Source organism: Centrocercus urophasianus, unplaced genomic scaffold (assembly GCF_019232065.1).
Source record: "Centrocercus urophasianus isolate 14NV4802_14NV808 unplaced genomic scaffold, USGS_Curo_1.0 seq_16, whole genome shotgun sequence".
Lineage (NCBI taxonomy): Eukaryota > Metazoa > Chordata > Aves > Galliformes > Phasianidae > Centrocercus > Centrocercus urophasianus.
In genome coordinates this window covers 41,331,109-41,350,733 of record NW_024884711.1, presented here as the reverse complement: position 1 = coordinate 41,350,733, position 19,625 = coordinate 41,331,109, and the positions used below count along the sequence as shown (strand labels likewise).

Genomic DNA, 19,625 nt, shown 5'->3' with positions numbered 1-19,625 from the left:
CGACTGCATGATGAAATTATTAGAAATGAGCAAAATATAGGATGAATGCAAAGCCTCGAAAAATGTTGATGTTGATTTAAAGAATCATGAAAGATGCTGGAAGATAAATGGAAGCCCAAATTACATTTAATTGAACCCTTCAAACCCATCTGCTAAACTGCACTGGCAATGAAAAGCATTTGGCAGCTAAGTAAAACACACACTTTAAAAACAATGTGGTGTATATCATCTGAAGCAAATAAAAAGCACAGAATATCAACATTTGCTGAATTTATAAGACATATAAAGCAGTCTGACGAAATAAATGCCCAAAGGGATTTTTTTTGGCAACAGCTGTTGATGAGAAGTTACTTTTCCAGCAGTAGAAGCCAATGTTTTGCTGAAAATAGGCCCCACACTATGACCCTAGGAGAGCAAGCATGCAGCCAGCTCGACTGCTTGTAAAGACAAAAGCAAGCATGTGAACAGCAAAAGTATAATAATTTTAAAAATATAAAAGCTTTGCTAAATAAAACTCAGTAACAAGTACTGCTTTACTATTCTAGTACTAAAATATGGTATTAAGATAGTCAGAGATGAAAGGGAGACATAAATCCCACTTCTGATAAAATACAGCATGTGCCTTGTACGTGCTGAGCCCAGGAAGAGAGGAAAAGCCAGCATGGAGCCTTCCACTTCACTGCTATGAGCACAAAACACAGCGCTCTGTCAAAGGGGTAGAAGCTGAAGCCAAGCTTTCTAAGGGATGAAGCAAGATGGACACTGTCTGTTCATGGATCAAATAATTTCACAGCTCTGTTCTACTGGAAAAAAAAAGAAAAAAGAAAAAAAAAACAACAAACCACCAAAAATGTGATGGGGTGTCACAAAGCTAAAGCTAAAGAGACAGTCTGTTATTTATTCAGAGCATATTGAATAAAATAAATGTCATTGAAGCAGCAGCAACTGATTATTTCCTATTGAAAATGTCCCTCATTTGTTACCAATTGTTTTCTCCAGTAAGCTCCTAAGGCATTCGCCCATGACAAGAAAGTTCTCATCCTACCCATACTTCTGCTACCTCCCATTTTCAGTGGCATATTCCAAAATTTTGAGCAAGTTAAAATGAAGAAAAGTCATCTATTTTCAGCACAATGGAAGACTAGATCCATACAGCAGTATGAAGAAATTACGAGGTCCCATTTTATCATTTTATTACTTCATAGCATTACTGCCTCAGCAAATGGACAAGTAACAACCCTCAAGAGGCACAGACACTAAATAGAGGCTAAAGTAAGAACTTTGAATAAAAGCTCACTTGCAACCTGATTAGTACAATGAAGTTAAATGTTAGCATTGTCTTGCAAAATGTTTAACAAAAAGACAAAATATTTGCATTTATTATGCAGTTACATAACAAAAAGAGTTTGTTTTAAAAGGGTAAGCTGACAAAACCTGCGCTAACAAGAAGTGTTTTTAATTATAATTAAAATCTATAGCATATTCAAAACTCTGCACAAGCCATCTGTTCTTAATGAAACAATGTAAGGTACTACCAGTAAGAACAAACTTCCAACTTGGCTCTCAAAATATAAACTGATAGCTGAGGAGAAGCGGACACTAACAACTTGTCATTAATTTGACCTCAGCAAAATTCTAGAGTAAACAGAGATTAAGATACGTTTTCTGGTAGCTCCAGTCATTTTCATTAATGACCATGATCCAGCAAAAAAGCTGATATTGCTTAAAGATACTAATGACCATTAGCACCTTCAATGTCAAAGGAAACATTTTAAGCACCACGCTGCATTTAGGAATACAATGCAATAAATGGTAATGGAAATAACCACAATTTAACATTGCTATTAACAAGGAAAGCCTGTATTAAAGGATTACTATAATGGTTAACTTAAACCCTGACATTTTTTAGAAAAACTGTAATTGTAGAAACCAACAATTTTTGCTCTAAAACTGTGAAAAACCACAGACAAGCAGGAATAGCTGCAATCTGGCCAAACTTGACACAAACTGAGAAATGAAGAAAAGCAGTTTCTTAATACACATCCTTGCTTTCTACACGATTTAGGATAACGTAAATGTTTTGAGTGAGTCTTAACTTCCAATGCCTTACAACCATTCCCTCAATTCTCATCTAATAGCACTGTGAAAGAAGGGCACGTGAGCTTGTTGTTTATTTAGCATGTCAACAATGAGAAGATCAGTAACATTTAACATAGTTTAAATTGTGATAATTAGGCTCCAGGATCAACAACTTCAGGATAAACAAGGCCAAAACAGAAATCCTCAGTTTTGGTTCAGACTGCTTTTTGGCAGGCTCAGGAAGCAGACTATTGTACCAGTTCCATTTGCTTCATGTGTGGAAGGTCTTAAGAAGTACATGTAGAAATTTCTTTTTGCTGGCAGAGCATGGTCTAAGCCACAAACTGTTGGAGGCTTTACAAAAAATAACTGGGGGAAATATTGCTACATACTTGTTGTTTAATGATTGTCTGAAAAGACATCTGGCACTGGTCATCATCAAAGACACTGAGTTGAAGTCAACTTTCTGCCTGATCCAGCACAACTCCTGTGATGCTCAATCACATGCAGGGACATGAAGAGGCATGTGCAATCTGTAGGTTATGCCTTCATCACTACAGCAAGGCTGGCATCATTCTACGTGCAGTCATTTAATAGGAAGTTACTTGATAGCATCACGGACAATTATCTCCTGATAGAGTTGCATCGTGCTTCTGAATGACATAAGGCTTCAGATGAAGACATCTCACTATCTACATTTTGTGGCTATAATAAGAAGTGTTTCATTTCCCATTACATTGAGCAGAAACACGGTAATTTTATGGAGTACACCTCACTGCAGTTCAGCTGACCAACCAATAGGTGTCTATTTTCAGGCCCCATTGACAATACCCACTAGATCTCCAATGGCTGTAACTGGAACATGAGCACAGCTCCCAGGAGGGCATGTCCACACAGAGGCTGAAATTCAGATGTCAGCCTTGAGCTGAAGCTTGCCTGAAACACGCTGACAAAAGCCTTCTATTGGTAACACTGACAATCCACCCCAAGGGTTTTGTCAGCACGGCAATAAGCAATGGGCCATCCAAATTAATATATATTCTTAATTTAAACTAAAAAAAAAACAGTTTTCTCTTGACAAGAATGGAAAACAAGACGCGGAAAAAGGCCTCATAAATCTGCTCTTTGGAAAAATGCATATACAGGTACTTCATGTGCTTGTTTCAATACAATGATAATGAAAAATGACAAGGAAAAAAATAATTCTTTTTTACTATTATTTAAACAGTCTACATAGCTAAACACTGAAAAACAACAAAAAAAACGTAACACCAAAGAGACATTAACATCCTTCTTTGGAGTGAATCAGGCACTCACTGTTCTGCATGTGATCATACAGCCGAAGTTCACGTAATCAGGCATGTACACAAAGGACATGAATTGTGTGCAGACAACCTGTCTGCCGGCATGTCCTAACTTCGTGTATTTGATCTGAGAGTCTTAACAACACATTCTTTTAAGAAAGATTTTGTAGATATATTAACTTGGCTTAACGCTTACTGTCAGAAAATCCACTACATACACACTCAATGATCCACCTGATTTACAGGGTAACAGTGGTGATATGGCAACAAGGAACTCTGGATTATGCTCGCACACACACAGAAAAAATACAAGAATTTCCTGCTTTTAATACCTCCCTCATTAGTGAGCACCTCCTTAGTATTCCTTCCCCACTGACTGCAATCAGTACCTTATTGTTCATAATTCCTATTTCCTTGGCTGTTTCTAAATTGCATTCTCCAAATGGCAGAGAGTCATCGTAAACAAAATCCTACATCTTCAGTTCGCTAATTTTTGTAAATTGAGCTCAAATAAAGCAATTAGATGGCATACTTTGAAAATACCAGCTTGAAACATTAATATAATTTCTTTCCTAATAAAAGCTTCACATGTTTCATCTGGCGTGAGCTTTTAGGTTGTTGTTTTTTTTCCCAATTTGACTGAATGAGTCAATTGCTCATATTCCTCCCATCTTTCATCCCCAGGCATGGTGACCCTTTGGTTTTCATATGTATATAAATGCATATATATATAATGCATATAATATATATATATTATACATTATAATTGTATATTATAATATTATAATATATATTATTATAATATTATTATAATATTATTATAACATTATATTATAATATTATAATATATATATAATACATTATAATATTATATATATAATATATATAATATATATAATATATATATTATACATTATATATATAATATATATAATGCATATATGTATATATGTATGTATGTATGTATATTTTTAGTTCATTAACTACCAAAAAAGACCCACACAAATAAGCAACTTGTTTTTCTCATCACTTACTCTATGACATCACCGACATTCCTTGGGCAAACATTTTAAAGCATGCATTTAAAATTCTTAAGCCACAGGCCAACTATTTTGCAGGTAATTCAGCTACTGTTCTGGGGATCCAGGATGTGGGGACAAGAAGAGGCTGCTTGTTTCGTTTTGCAGCATGCTGCCTCAGTAGCTTACAAAGAAAAAAGCTGCCAAATTTTGTAATGAATTCCACAGAACATTAGGTCTGATGCTTAGCAGAAGCCATAACTGTTAAGCAAATGATATCCTTTTGATGAATGCCCTTATTTGAAAACAACGTTGATTCTTCTAACCCTTTAGCAGTGTCCCAAAACAGATGTGCACAACTGCAAATTCTGTTTGCTTTCAGGTTTACGAAGTGTGATGACATTTTTACAATCACGCATGAGTCCTTTTACCCAGGAGTGAAATAAAACACAATAATTCTTCACCATCTGTTTGTTAATTTTGCATTCATTTAACTTTGCATTTTAAACTAATAATCATTTTCTTATAATATAGTTTGTTCCATTGGTGGAAATTACAGCTGTTCAATTAAAAAAGGAATGGTTTGTAACAGTACACAGTTTTTCTTTAAATGCTTCCATTGCTCTTAATTATAGAGATATTAGTGCCATCAAATGGAAAAAAACTGCCAAGAAATAGTGTTATGTTTTATACATCACAGATTCCCTTAGTAAATGTACATATTTACTTCTGTTTCAGCACCAATTCCCACCTGGTCTCTACTACATTAAAATCCTTCTCCCCACTACAAGACTCAGCGCAGCTTTTATTGCTGCTGTGGATGACAGGCTTCTTACACTCCTGAAGGAATAAGGCACAAACAATTAGATGATGTCTCCATTCCATTTGTAGCAGATAGTTACATGAAGCACAGTCCTATATCTTCATAATGCTTTTCCTTAATCTCCAGTGACAGGCCACAGAGTTTTTGATGTTTTTATTCTTATCTGGTTACAGCTAAACTAAGACTACAACAACACCATAAAAGCTTTTTCTCACATTTACAGTAAAATTGAGGAAATTCCATTCCTTTATCAAAATAAAACCACATTGAAACCACATGAATAATACATCAGAACCAGTGAAAGGAGACAACTTGGATCAACAAAAGATATGGGTCTGGAGAAAGAATGGGAGCCCATCTGAGATTCCAAGCCTCACGATTTGGGGTTCTGCTTTTCCTGTTGCTGGGCACAGCCTACGCCGCCAGTTCACATCACAGTTACACTCCAGCCCCTGAACATGGCAGAAATTCTCTTGTGTTGTTGTGGTTCCTAAGCTTAGCAATGCTCACCATCTACAAATATACTCTTCAAGAGACGCAGTCTGCTTACTGTGAGTGTTCCATTAATATCAGAGTGACTGTTCAGATGGCTAAAAGCATACAGATTCAATCGCTGCTTTCTAAAACCAATTTTATTTGATGGCATGGAAATCTTAGCATCAGACGATGGCTCTCATTCTGCACAGAGCTGTAACAACAATGCTGCCCCAGTACTAGGCTGAGCAGCTCACTAAAGACACCCATACAGCAACAAAGAGTTCATCACTCCACGGATTCACTTCAATTAATGAAGATCAGGAAAAGCTGAAGAACACCAAATTGGTGCACAACAAGACTAAAGAAATGAACACACAGCAACTCCATCACGCTCACATGAAATTAAGAGTGGGAGTACAACCACGTGGTGATGCTCAGCTTCTGGTCTTACCAGAGCCTTAACTACTCTGACCTTTTGGTTTCTCAGATGAGTGAGCACTGCTGCCAGGTCCGACCTTTACTGGCGGATTGATCCATCACAATATTTTAAGTCTGACAGAAAGCAAACATTCGGGAGGTGCCTGAGGCACATTGGGAAGTGATGGATGCACAGCTCTAACAGTCTTCCCAGCAATTCATCATCTATTTCAAGTTATATTAAAAAAGACCTCACCTATTATGACATTTGGAAAGCCTGAAACTCTTCCCTATTCTAGGTAGCAAATCCGTTTACACTGTAGAAAATGAGTGTTTTCCTCTCAAAGCTCAGAGAAACGATTGCAACTTAACTGTCTTTTTGTCTACTTTCTTTACAAATCTCCATTCACTTTTAAAGGTTGATGATTTGTCAACACATCTCCCTGGGAATACCATGCAGACACCAGCTAATATTGCCATAACAACCTGCAGTCACTGAAAGGAAGAAAATCAACAAAGCAGCACGTGCATGGATATCTGACAGCAGTGTGTGTAGATCCAGATTCACTATTTACTCTGCAGAATCTGCCACTCTGCCCACTTCTCTGGGAGGCAATTTCATACAGAAACTGCATGGAAAAATATTTTTGAATGGAAGAAAACAGTATTTTACCAATTAAAAATTGAAACGGAGAAGGCTGTATGTGTAATAGAGAAATGCCCAGAGTGCAGGTTGAATGCATATATGCACATGAAGCGAGGCCATGTTGCAGCAATCTATTCAAGGTGTAGCAGTTGTTTTACCAATGTTAGATGCTCTAGGAAGCAAATCTTCATTTATTTCACAACTATTTTTCCCCCAGCGTACTGAAGAGAAACAAAGCATCTTTAAAGGAATACATGAACACCACTGAGGTAAATACACATCTTACGAGAAGCACTCATTTGAATTTCATTAGTTCTTCCGATCAATACTATTGAATAGGATTATTAATATTAATTGTGACTGATGCATGGGTCAGCTACAAGTTCATCAGTGGCAGCTGACCTATCATCACCTGCCTGCTTTTTATTCCCACCTAAGATCTGCGAAATGGACAATTACAGAGATGAAAATGAATAGTACCAAGCCTTTCACTTAGAGAGATGGGTATCAGTAAGGTAAGAGCATCAGGAACAGGAGCTTCACCGCAAGCAGTGGCTGCACTTATCACCAAGTGTCACAGACCTGCACACGAAGGGCAGTTGGTCCCTGTTTGGGAATAATTCATAGCACGTCCCTCACGACTTTTTCCATGTTATTAAAATGAAAAAACAACAATGGAAAACAACACTCAAGGACACCTGCATTAATGGGACTGCCTTGTACTGATGCCTGTAATGTATATGCTCAATCTGCAACTCTGGAACACAACTTACACTAGTGGAAGTTAATAACAAAACCTTCAGGGAATTCCAAACTATTTTTTGCTAATGCTTTGGTTTTGCAAGCTGCTGAGTACACCAATCTCAGCAGCAGTTTTTGAGCTACTGCTTAAAAAGCAAACTGATGCCAACAGAGTAGGATGTGTACTCCTGAGTTTCAAACTAAAATATGCTCGTGTGATTTTTTGAGGATAGGTGGAAGCCTTAAATGAAGACCCATAGCAGAAAATAATCTACAATTAGCAGGAAAAAGGCTACTACTAAGACTCTTTTGACTGGAATAACCAAATACATTTTAGAACTCTAACTTCAGTATTGAGTTTGAACTTTAGAGTTCTTGTTACAAAAAGCAATGTGACCAACGTCCATGAAAAAAAAAAAAAAGATATATAATTGAATAATACATTATTTATAAGGGAAACAGCTACAAAAGTATTAGATTCTAGCTGTCTACCAGTGCCCAAAAGCAATGCTACACCTCAGCAATGTACCATTGGGGTGTTTTTCCTTTTGTCCAAGTGCTATCTTTGAAAGAATAAACTTCTGAAGGCAGAAGAGATGCCTTATTTCTATAATGCTCATAGCATCATGAGCACACAGTCTTAACTAAAACTAACCAACAATAACTACAAAAGATCTATCAGCCATTTTTAAAAAGACTGAATATGAAATATTTAAATAAACAGGAGCCACAAGGGAGATGGGAGTAAGGCAGGAAAATGAGGTCTGTACTCAACTATCTACAAAAGGTAGGAATTGGTTGGTACTGCTACACTGTCTTATTTAAGTTTTGATAGGTATACTTGCTTTGAGATGGTTTTCTGCTTATATATATATATATATATATATACACATATATTACACACATACACACACATATGTATACACACACGTATCTGCTGAAAATATTAATGGGATAAATAGACTAAATATTTAAGAGCAGCAGCAGCCACCTCCCTGTGTCCTACAGCTAAGCACCACCATGGGTTACTCTGTACAGCACACAGAGACAATCTGTGAGGAAGAGCCCAGTCTCGACCGAAAACGATGATCTGCCCTTAGGGGACTTCCTTTGCTCTTCAGAGATCAGGTTCTGTCCTTTTTTAACACCCTGTACGTAAGGCCCCAAAATAACTTGGTAGAGATAGAAACTCCTGAAATCAAATGCCCAGCAAGAGTGCTGCCTCAACACAAACTCCAGTTCCAGTGCTTGGAGCAACATTTAAGAAAGGCACCAGGACGAGAGGAGGAGGAGAAGGTAAGGATTTTCTTTGGGCATATTATGGAAGAAGTGTTTTCTACTCAAGTCATGCAAAAAGGAAGAAAAGGCCTTTGTGAAACTCACTTTACCAGTTTGGAACTCACACTAAACAATTTTACTTCAGAGCTTTCAGTAAATTATTTCAGTGAATGTTACCGAATAAAGGAAACCTGCACTGGAAATTCCTTCAGGAACATAAGCTCTTTCATGTTTCTCAGCCAGGCTTTTTGGCTTTCATTTCTGTGCTACTGCTGCTGCTTTTCTGGTGCCCCCAGCCCATTTTCCTGCTTCCTACACTTCACAGACTGCCCCTCGCATGTGCAATACCCAATTCTGTTCAGCATCAAAACCCCCTCAGAAATTTCTGTGTGGTAACTGTCTCTCTTCCCTGATACAAGGACCCAGATATTCAAAATCCAGGATTCAAGAGAGATGCATATTTCTAAGGATTCACCTTGAAAACCCCACACAGTGAAGACTGTAAGGCTGACCCTGCTATCCTGGTGCTACAGCAGGACCGACCGCAGCACTCCACAGAGAGAACAAAGCAATATGTGAAGCGGCAAAGGTGGCAGGAGTGAAGCTTTAGCACGAACTTGGTCTGCACCAGAGAACAACATACACTTTCGCTATCATCAATGAGTTATACTGACAATAGCACTGCCCATGTTGATGCACTCACTGTTTTTTTTCCCATCTATTTGGAAGCAAAAAGGTAGGGATGAAAACACAGCTGTTACTTCACAGAAGGCACATAGCAAAGTGAATCAACAGAAAACCTCAAAAAAAAAAAAAAAAAAAAAACATAGCCAAAATCCAAATCTAAACATGCATCTTTTCCACTGCTTCATCTCAGGAATCAAATACTCCTCCAAACCATGGCTCATAAATTAATGCCTTCCCTTCTTTTGTCAACAGAATCAACTAATTAAAAGACAAGATAAAAATTAGCCATAGCTAAATTAGTCTCACATTATCACGTGCTCCTTTTTCCTCATCAACAGGACCAAATTACAATGACAGCAAGTTATAAGGTAGCAACTACTAGGAAGACTGAAAAGTGACATCAATGTACTTGTTATGAACCCAACCACCCAGCAAGTCCTGAAATTTCTAAGCATTTATCAACATACACTGAGTGTGCAGTGCTTAGCTATCAAAACATTCACAAGTGAGCAACAACTACATCAAAAATGCAAGGAAAATAAATGAAGTTTTCTGCCTCTGTAAATGGAAAAGTCAAAATGAAAATCTATTTCAGAGCCCATCTTTCACCAAAGTTGCCTGGACTTTTTATTAGCCCATTTCTTCCCCATGCTGCTGCCTCTCACTCTGTAACCATACCACTGGGACAGACCTTTTTACATGACAGGAGTCCCCTCCAACGTTTAAATACTTTGCTCAGGACCGATGCTCAAGGGTGGAGTCTCATTACATTCTAAGGTAGCCACACCTAACATGCTTAAATAATTACAAAGACACATTAAAAGCATAAAAGAGTTCTTGATTCATGTTGTTCAGTTCCAAATAGATTTTAAGTACTGTCAGGGATATAGAAAAATTTTGTACCAGCAAATGTAGTTTATAAAACAACTGAGGACATTGACAACTATCTTCCGAAAGCTGAGCCCTAGAGTTTGTAGATTTAAAAAGAGTGTGTTCTGATAGGAAGCAAAATCCTTCACATGTGAGAACGACACATTTTTCTTCTGTGTTACACTGCAGAAGAAAAAACGGGATGCACAGAATCCCACTGGATAATTTAAAAACAATAATAAAAATCTGGCAAAAGTGACTGCAGGGACAAAACCAACTACTAGGCAAAAAGCTGGTTTTCTTTTTGTATCAAATCTACTTTTTTACTTGATTCCTAGAACCAGATTATAGAAGAAAATGGGAGAGGGTGATTTTTTCAATAATCTAGTAATTTTAAATGTCAGCCTTCTTCCATCTTGTCTGCTTGTTCTCACTTCTGCCCTACGCCCTGCTCCTCTATTTTCATGTATGCCTTGCAAAGCAGCTGCTATGGGACAGTGTCATTCAATAAACAACAGTCTGTCATGGCACAGCTTATTTTAATTCCAAGGGAAGAATATTTAAATCATTGCTCATGAGGCAGTATTAATGAGAACTAAGTTTTAAAATCTTGCTGAAGAGGAAAATATCTGTTCTCAGCTGCAGGATCTGCAAAAAACTGAACACATACTGGTTCCCACAGCAGCTCCTAAACCTCAGCGGATTTGCCAAAGCCGTGTTGGCATCATTATGGTATACAAGGGTATTCCAGAAGAATTATGTAGAGTAAAACAAAAACAACTATGATCATTTTAAGATGCCATGGCTGCTTTGCGGAGCTTGGAAAATACAGTTATAAATTCATTGGCATAGCATTCCTGGTGGCATTTAACAAGCTGTGAGAACTGCCTGATTCATATTCTCCACAACACAGATGATCTGACTTTAGGTGACCAAAATGCAAACTGTTCTGGAACAGATTAGGTCGCAGAAGACAATTTACATTATTAAAACATTAGGTACCAAAGCCATACCTGTAGTCACTGCGTCTTTCCTTGAAGTACAAGATTTGTCTTCAACAGCAGGAAAATGCCTACAAATCCCTAGAGGAATTCCTGAGGCTAAGAGGTGAGGTTATATTCCAATTGTGGGCAAACACTTCAAACAAACAAACAACCTGTGTGTTTTAACTGGTTTTCAACTTTCTCCTCCATTTTTTTCCTCCTTACAGTTTAGTTTCACAAGAATCATGCTCAAACTGAGTCTTAAGCAAAGAACTAAAAAACACTGTAGGTGCAAAGGATTATAAGAAAAAAAAATCAACTGAGAATTTAATGCATCAGCCTTGTTACATTGCTCCAAGTTGGAAGCATCCACAAACAACCTCCTGCCTCTGGTAGCAGAAATCAAGGGAAATTGCTTTAAATAAAAGTAAAGACTGTGTTACCAAGAGAAAAGTGCATACAGGAGAGAAGAGTGTCAAGACAGCAGAGTGTTTTATAGTTTGGAACAAGGCAAGATGCTATTGATTAGCTCGCCTCGATGCAAAGCAACAAGTCCTCCAGTTCTCAGCAGTGATAACACACCAAACAGCCTCCAGGAACTCAGCAGGAGCTGAAAACAGCTGCCTGCTCCTGAGAGGAGATACTGCCCTGATTAACTGAAAAAAAATGGATGGGTGGGAGAAGATGAGAGCAATTTCTCAGCTCTCTGCTTGTGAGAGCCTCGGTCCTGAAAAAACACTTGGCTGTTGCTGGAAAAATGAAAGCTCTCAAGTGCATAAATACACAAGGAGCCATACAGCATCTCAGAGTTAAGAGAAATCTTACAAAATGAAAACAGAATAATACTGTATTTTGGGATGACTCCTTCAGATGCTTCAACAGTACTGTGTTGCCCTTACTCAGTCTTTAAGCTGATAGGAACCTCCTCAGTTTCCACCAACACTGTTTTCTTTGACTGCTATCCTTGGTAAGCTCTCCCAAACTTGTAAACTGTTCTCTGCGTCCTATCACAAGAGAGAGCTGGCTGGGAAAGTTGATATTACATTGCCTTCTTGTCAACAGAAGCTGTCCAAACATTACCTACTGAGTCCTCCTTAAATTCACTCCTTTAATTGGGCTAATTGCATATTCAAAAATAAAATAAACAACAAAAAAACTACTTTATTACATTTTGATTTGCACAACTTCCTTAAACCATTACCACAAATCATTTTCCCTTCCTAGGCAAGCCATGTAACCCCTATTGCTAAAATCTGCCCAGCCCACCAGGGTCCTTCAAGGCAATTTACTGCAATTTTGGTGTACACTGCTATAGTTTAGAGTGCAAGATGCTTGAGACAGGAGCAGAGAGCTTTCAGCAATTAGGGGATAATGCAGTGATGTGGGACTTTGCAGCATAAAGAAGAGTTATGCTTAGACAACGTAAGGCAGATGAGTAGTGAACTCTATTTTTCCTGAGCAGACTGTAAAGCAACAGCCACCTTCTCAATATATGTAAAATGAATAAGGAAATTATAAAGTAGTATTTAAAAAGACTTGAAAATACTTCAGAAACCACTCTCACTAAGAGCTGAGCAGACATAAGCCCTAAGGGCCTCCATTTTAAATGGCAGTGCCAGTAAGCTCACCCTGTATCATTCATCCAAGCATCAAAAGCCAGAGTCATAAAGAAAATATAACACTGAAGCCAGAAAAACAAAGAAGACCAGAACCCTCTGTTTATCCACATCCACTATTGTTTGGTGTTTGTATTTTTTAATAAATCCTCTGATTTCTGTCCAGTCATTTTCCTTTGCTTTATTTCACGTCTCCATTTTAGTATCATCTCTGCATCGTAGCACAAATATCTCTAAGAAAAACCAACTCTTCGTAACATTGGCAATATGACAACTTCTTTACTGTGGAATTTTTTTTTAATGTACTGAGAAGAGCACTTATAAACTATAAGCAATGAAGATAACTTTTGGATTGAGTAAGTCATAGGAAGCTTTCTCCTCTACATCATCAATCTTTTCTTTCAAAACTTGAAACAAAATGACTCCAGAGCCCCATGAAAGCGTATTCAAACACTATTCAAGCTCCAGAGCTAAAAATCTGAACTCTTATGAAGGATCCTGAATGAAGGTCTGACAGCTACACTCACCACCTGTATCAGCAGCTCTGCCTTAGGGCTTTTTTAGTTCGAAACGTGGTTCTGAGAAAATGAACTCTTCAGTTGCTGGTAAGCGAGGTAAGCAGTGAGATTAAACGAATCAACTTAGCATCCATAAGGGCTACAGCAATATGGAAGGAAAGACAAAGAGCCCACCTATGTCTTGATGCAAAGACATGCAAGACATTGGTCAGGTGCCTGAGTAATAAAATGAGTGAGTGGAAAGAACCAACTGAAGAAAGAAAGAAACACTAAGCAGACCATTTTGTGAAATGCAGACACTGACATCTCTGCAGTATTGTTTTTAAAGTCTTCAGAAAACAAAGGCCAAGAGGAGAACCCAAAAAGAAATAACATAATTCCTTGATCTATTCCAGAGTATGTATGTCCACACGAGCTTCATTAATGCAATCACAAGTTCAATGAAGCCAAATGGACATCTCAACTGGTAAACAGAGTAACAAGAAACACTGTCATATCCAGTTAGAACAGATTTGCAAACAATAGACATCCTAACAAATGAGAAACATCAATGTAACATCAATGTAACTTTGAGAGACACCCTCAAAGGTACGAAAAGCAACAAATTGCTCTCCACAACTTGCATTACCTAACCCTAAAGACTTCACTATCAAGAAAAAGGTTATTGCATGTCAAAAAATAATCTCTGTGCAAAGATAAGGAAAAGAAAAAGTACTTTCCAAGCTAAAGGAAAATGTCAATGCTACAAACCACATCAGAAACCCATGGGATGCCAGAGGGACTTCCAAGAAGCCAGAAATCCCCAAACAACAACAACATAAAAAACGAATTTGGTGGCAAGTAGGGGAAACAACATACAGCCTGTTTTTATTTAAATTATTCTTCTGTAAGCCCTGAGCACATACTTGCATCCGCGCTGCCAACAGTGCTCAGAACATTCAAGCAGATACTTCACTCTTAAAATGCAGTAACATCACACTAGAACGAAGCCCAAAATGTTAGCAAATGCAAAATGCAAGCAGCTGTAAATGCTAAAAAGTACATGAAATGAATTGCTATCCCACTTATTCAGTACCTTCAGAAAAGCCTTGCACAAAGAAAAGTTTTTGCAGCAGAATATGATGAGCGTCTTCAACTTCTTTGTGCCTTCTTTAGCTGAGTGACAAGTTTTGAAGCACTGAGGACAGTGAAAAATGACGACCAAGCACTACAGACACAACAAAGCAGTTGCATACAACTCTATGCAGCCCCCACAGTGCTGCTCCACACTCAGGAACAGAGAACTACAGAGGAGTTTGCAGCTTATTTCTTAAAAAAATAGCAGCAAAGCCATCCCTGGAGACAGTGGGATGAAGATGACCCATTCAGTCCAGCTGCTCCTCTACAATCAATCTCCCTTACGCTCTCACTCTTGCTCTCTCCCCGGGGACTTTGTAAGAAGGACAAAATAGAATGACCAAAACAACTGCTTCCTTTGTTGGCTGACTGCTGTGCTGAAGGGAAAAAAAGTTTCTCAAGATATTCAGCAAGGCCTGAATAGAAAAGAAACTATGTACAATGGCACTTGATTCAAAACTCTCTCATCTCTATGCAGTGCACTGAAAACATTTGCAACAGACTAACCTAAAAAAATTAATAGCAGAATTTGAGATCATGAGTAGAGAAGCTACACAATGGCTCAAGGAAAGACAAGACTGAAACAGGAATTGTACTGCACCAGAGAGATGTGGAACTCTTCAAAAATACGTAGTTAAATATTTGCATTATAAACACCTACATCCAACTGAAAGTGTGCTAATGGCATCAGGCTGAGGTACCACCAATAGCAGGGAGGAGCAAAGTACCATACAGAAAGAAGCAGAACTGAAATAATGCAACCAGGATCAAATTCAACAGAGCAAAGTACAAGCTTTAACACTACGAGGAGCCTGTCATAAACCAGCTTATGAATTGGAAAAAGGCCACGGATGGCAATGAGAGGATAACAGAGTGACTACAAACCACCACCATAGCTACTTAAGAAAGAAAGGTAACCAAAACCTACAGTGAGATATAAAAATGATGGATGGATGGATGGATGGATGGACAGATAGAAACCTAACCTTGTTCTTTCCATTCTTTTTATACATGCACACACATATGAATGTTTTAACATCTTCAAACTCGTTTAGAACTCAGTTCTGTCAGGTTCATTCACTCTGAGTAGTCTTCAACATTGAAAGCAGACACACAGAAATCAATTATATTATTCAAAGTAAAGCATTTATTCAGTATGAGTGCATGTAAAAGCAGATGGCACAAGGAAAACTGTATTATACAGCTCACATTGAAAGGCCGATTTAAAACAGCTTTTTACTCCACACAATGGAGAACATTTACTGGCATCTTCCACATTGTTTTGTTATTTTAACATAATGCAGATCTTTAAGAAGCAATTAAAAAATAAGCCTTAGCATGATCATTGGGAAAACAGCAAAATTATGCACATTTGCTGATAGCACAACTGATTAACAGAGAAAATAAAATTATTAAAATAATCCACTAAATATGACTGAGAAAAATACAGCCACAAATAGTAAAGACTACGTGAAATAGGTCTCCTCATCGCTCCAACACAATGCCAAAAGGAGAGCATCCCTTTCAAAGGTGTCTGCTTTATCACAAGTCCCTGCCATTTCATAGAGAAACACTACCTATCTGGGTTGCCCCAGAAGTAATATCTCCTATTACTTTCAGAAAACATCTTTCTATCAGTATTTACAATAACAACACAGGCTTGGCAGTAAACACTAGCTTTCCTGTATCAACTTTCTAGCTTGAGAATTTTTGTATTATGTGAGTCATAACATTTCAGAATATAAACCAGCAAACAAAAACTTTCCTCCGTTGAGCAGGGAATTTGCTAATTTGAACTCAGCTTTTTTTTTTAATCTGTATATTGCTCAGCTGTGTACTTTCCACATTCCACTTACCCTAGAAGAGGACTTGCAGTGAGAATTAATGGAATTGCATGGAATCTATCATTACGTCTCTTGAAGAAATTGCAAGAGTAGGGTTTTATCACTAAGACTTGTACAAAAAACCACTACTATGAATGTAAGCTCAGAGATCTGTATGCGGATATTGTTGGCAATACCTTGTGTGGCACTTGTTTCCTGCTTGTTTTTCAGCCCCACCCCACCACCTATTCAAGCACCCTCATCATTTTACTCACTTCTGTGCTCCCTGAGACAACAGCTTTGTCCACGTTCACCGATAGCTGCTCTTCAGTCTGGCAGACTCCCAATGACCACTCTGCACAGCGTTGATGAGCCCAGCAATGACCTAATGCAATGGGAGAGAGCAGCTTCAGTTTTACAGCTCTATAAAGCATTTCCTGTTAGCACAAAACTCAGTTCTAACAGTACACACTTGCCAGACAAATAGTCTCTCCTCTTGCTCTTCTCATTGCAATATTTAGTGGCCCGATTACCAAACATTAAATATACTGCAGATATTATCAAATGCTAAACACACTGCAACCTTTTGACACATAAAAAGTCTCTCACTTCATTGTGGTACACTCTGTGCATCTGTTTCTAGTTTTCAGATGCCTGACCATAGAATCATAACAGGGGGTGTATACAAAATGTCTGTGCATGAGACACTCACAGAGTTGTATCAGATCCTGGGTTTTACTGCAGATAACATTCATCTACATATATACTATTAACTTACATTTCCCAGTGACTGCACGCAGATCTGCGTGTTTATGTGGAATGCACTCAAACGATGCTTCAGAATTCTACATAAAACTTTTTAAAGTCCAAAATGCACCACAGCACAGAGAACTGTGCCAATACAACAAATGCATTAAGCAGATATAAGCAGAAATGTTTTATTGATAACTCAGTATCTGCACAAGGAGAATGTGCAGAATTCAACGGGAATATTTTAAAATGCATTTCTAATTCAATCATGGGAAAACCAGCTGCAAATAAAGAATACTTCTGAAGGAACTCTGAGACAGCTTTTTAGTACATTTGAAACAATGCTTTTCACTAGCTGCTGAAATTAGGTATTGCAGTTGGCCAACTTCATCCTTCAGCCACAAAAACAACAAACTCCCCAAGAAGTTCTGCAAGGGCCTGGGAAGATTCATGGACAAATAATAATGACAACTTAAAATAATTTAGATTGATCACCCCCCCTGCCCTACACACTACAGTATAACAATTTAGAACAAAACCTTATTTTTTTCTAATTAAACTTCAAAATCAGTTTCTACACTCATGAAAGAATGACATTTGTATACTTGCACTGGGTTAAGAAGAAACATATTTGCATTTTTGAGGTAAAATATGTGAATGGACTCTTGGCATCAAAGCGTGAGGACATAAATGCTTTCCACAAAAGTAATTCATAACTGACTAAAAAGAGAAGCTCCATTAAAATGGAAGAACAGATGACAAAGCATACAGTTTTTTTGACAGAAAATCTGCAGATACTGGAAACATGTGAGCATAAATCTGTTGTTCTTCCGATATCTTCTCTTTTAAATCTTTCCTTCCTTTATTTTAGATCACCTAACTTCACGCTGCCATTGTGGAGGGTTAAGCTATAGAATTCAGACTTTAAGAATTATATTAAGCTGAGTCACACTTCTTTTTTTTTCCTCCCCAAAATACAATCAGGATGTTGAAGATATTACTAACTGAACAACTGAAAAGATCTCCAAGATCACCGAGTCTGACAATCAACCTGACCAACCAAGTCCCATCACTAGGACTGTCTGTCTGGTACACGAATTGGAAACCACACAGAAACACCACATAACACTGGCAAAAGTAAGGAATGCAAAATTGAATAGCTGACAAACACTAGAGCACAAAAAATCAGCTGAAAAAGCTGAAAAGCTTCATTCATTGTCAGTCTAGCTTCTGTACCCACACAGATGGATGAGAAACGAGGAGAGAAATGAATCTTACCTGTTGGCTCAAATAAGGCTTGAACATCAATGTCATCTGGTAAGCCAACTAAACTGAGTTCATCCCAGAATTTGACAACCTGATCGTCAGAAGCAGTTTGGGTGCTGACACTCGTACATGATGTACTTAATCGAGATCTGTGCCAGGAAGCAGAAGAGAAAAAAAAACAAACAAACTTAGAAGTGACCACATTCTTTGTTCAATTAGCCAGGTTCTTCTAAGTGATACAAAATACAACAAAAATTATTTTATTTTCAAGCATAATGAAATATAATCAACATCACCAAACATCTGACTTCCTCATACATAACCCAACATTTTGAGGGTTAACCAAGTCTTCAGTTACAGCTACTTTTCAATAGCCAAAAAAAAGTACTTGACGATTTTCCCCTTCCTGGAGGTTGCTCTCCTGCCATTGTTCAGGATACAAATGCTGACTCTATTTTAAAAAAATATCCAGTCCTGTTTAATATTAAGACTTGCCCAGCCCTAGGGATGGAGAATTACATAACAGTCTGTGCTACCCTGGGGAAGAAGAGATGTAAAAGGAAAAAAAGAAAGTGTGAAGGTGGAGAGGAGCATTGTCAGCTCTCATACAGCCCTCTCTTAGCATCCCAACAGCTGGTGCCTGGTACAGCACTGACAGCACCCTCACATACTGTCACTGCCTGAGTACATCACAGCAACTGTGCAGGGATGTGAGCAAAACAAAGAGAGAAAAAAAAGTGAAAGTGCTCCTGGAAATAAACATACTTATCCAATGCAACCAAGATAGTCTGAACAAAACGGGGGGAGGATACAGGAATGAATGTGAGGGAATTCAGAAATGTAGTAGCTACTACCAAGTGCAGGCTACTATACTGTGCTGATGTGGGAGGAGCTAGTTCATAATCTTATTAACTTGCTCCCCAGATTCTAATCTCAATGGAAAGCAACTAACAAAACTCAGATGAGTCCTGCTAACAAAAGGAAATGATGATTCTTCCTCCTTTCTTTCTTACAGGCAAAAAATTATCTTGGGCATCTAAAGATCTACATTAGGCTGATTTACTAAGTTCTGACTTCATCTAATGCTTTTGTGATTGTTAGGAAAGATGTTGTGTTGTTGTTTTTTTTTTAAACTTCGTTTTTCTGCCTCATTAGTAACTCAGACTTGAGCATTTGCTGCTAATTCTGAGTTTATAGAGTTGAAACAGCATA

At 37.9% G+C, this 19,625-nt stretch overlaps 1 protein-coding gene across 1 annotated transcript in view; it reads right to left on the bottom strand.

Annotated features, from left to right (window-relative positions):
• KMT2C (lysine methyltransferase 2C) overlaps positions 1-18,743 on the bottom strand; it is a 109,066-nt gene extending 90,323 nt beyond the window's left edge. The window contains exons 1-3 of the mRNA XM_042817430.1: positions 18,732-18,743; positions 18,426-18,618; positions 16,673-16,782 (exon numbers count right to left, since the gene is read on the bottom strand). Of these exons, the coding sequence (XP_042673364.1) occupies positions 16,673-16,782; positions 18,426-18,618; positions 18,732-18,743 (315 nt within the window). The remainder of the gene's footprint in view (positions 1-16,672; positions 16,783-18,425; positions 18,619-18,731) is intronic.
• Positions 18,744-19,625: the final 882 nt, after the last annotated feature.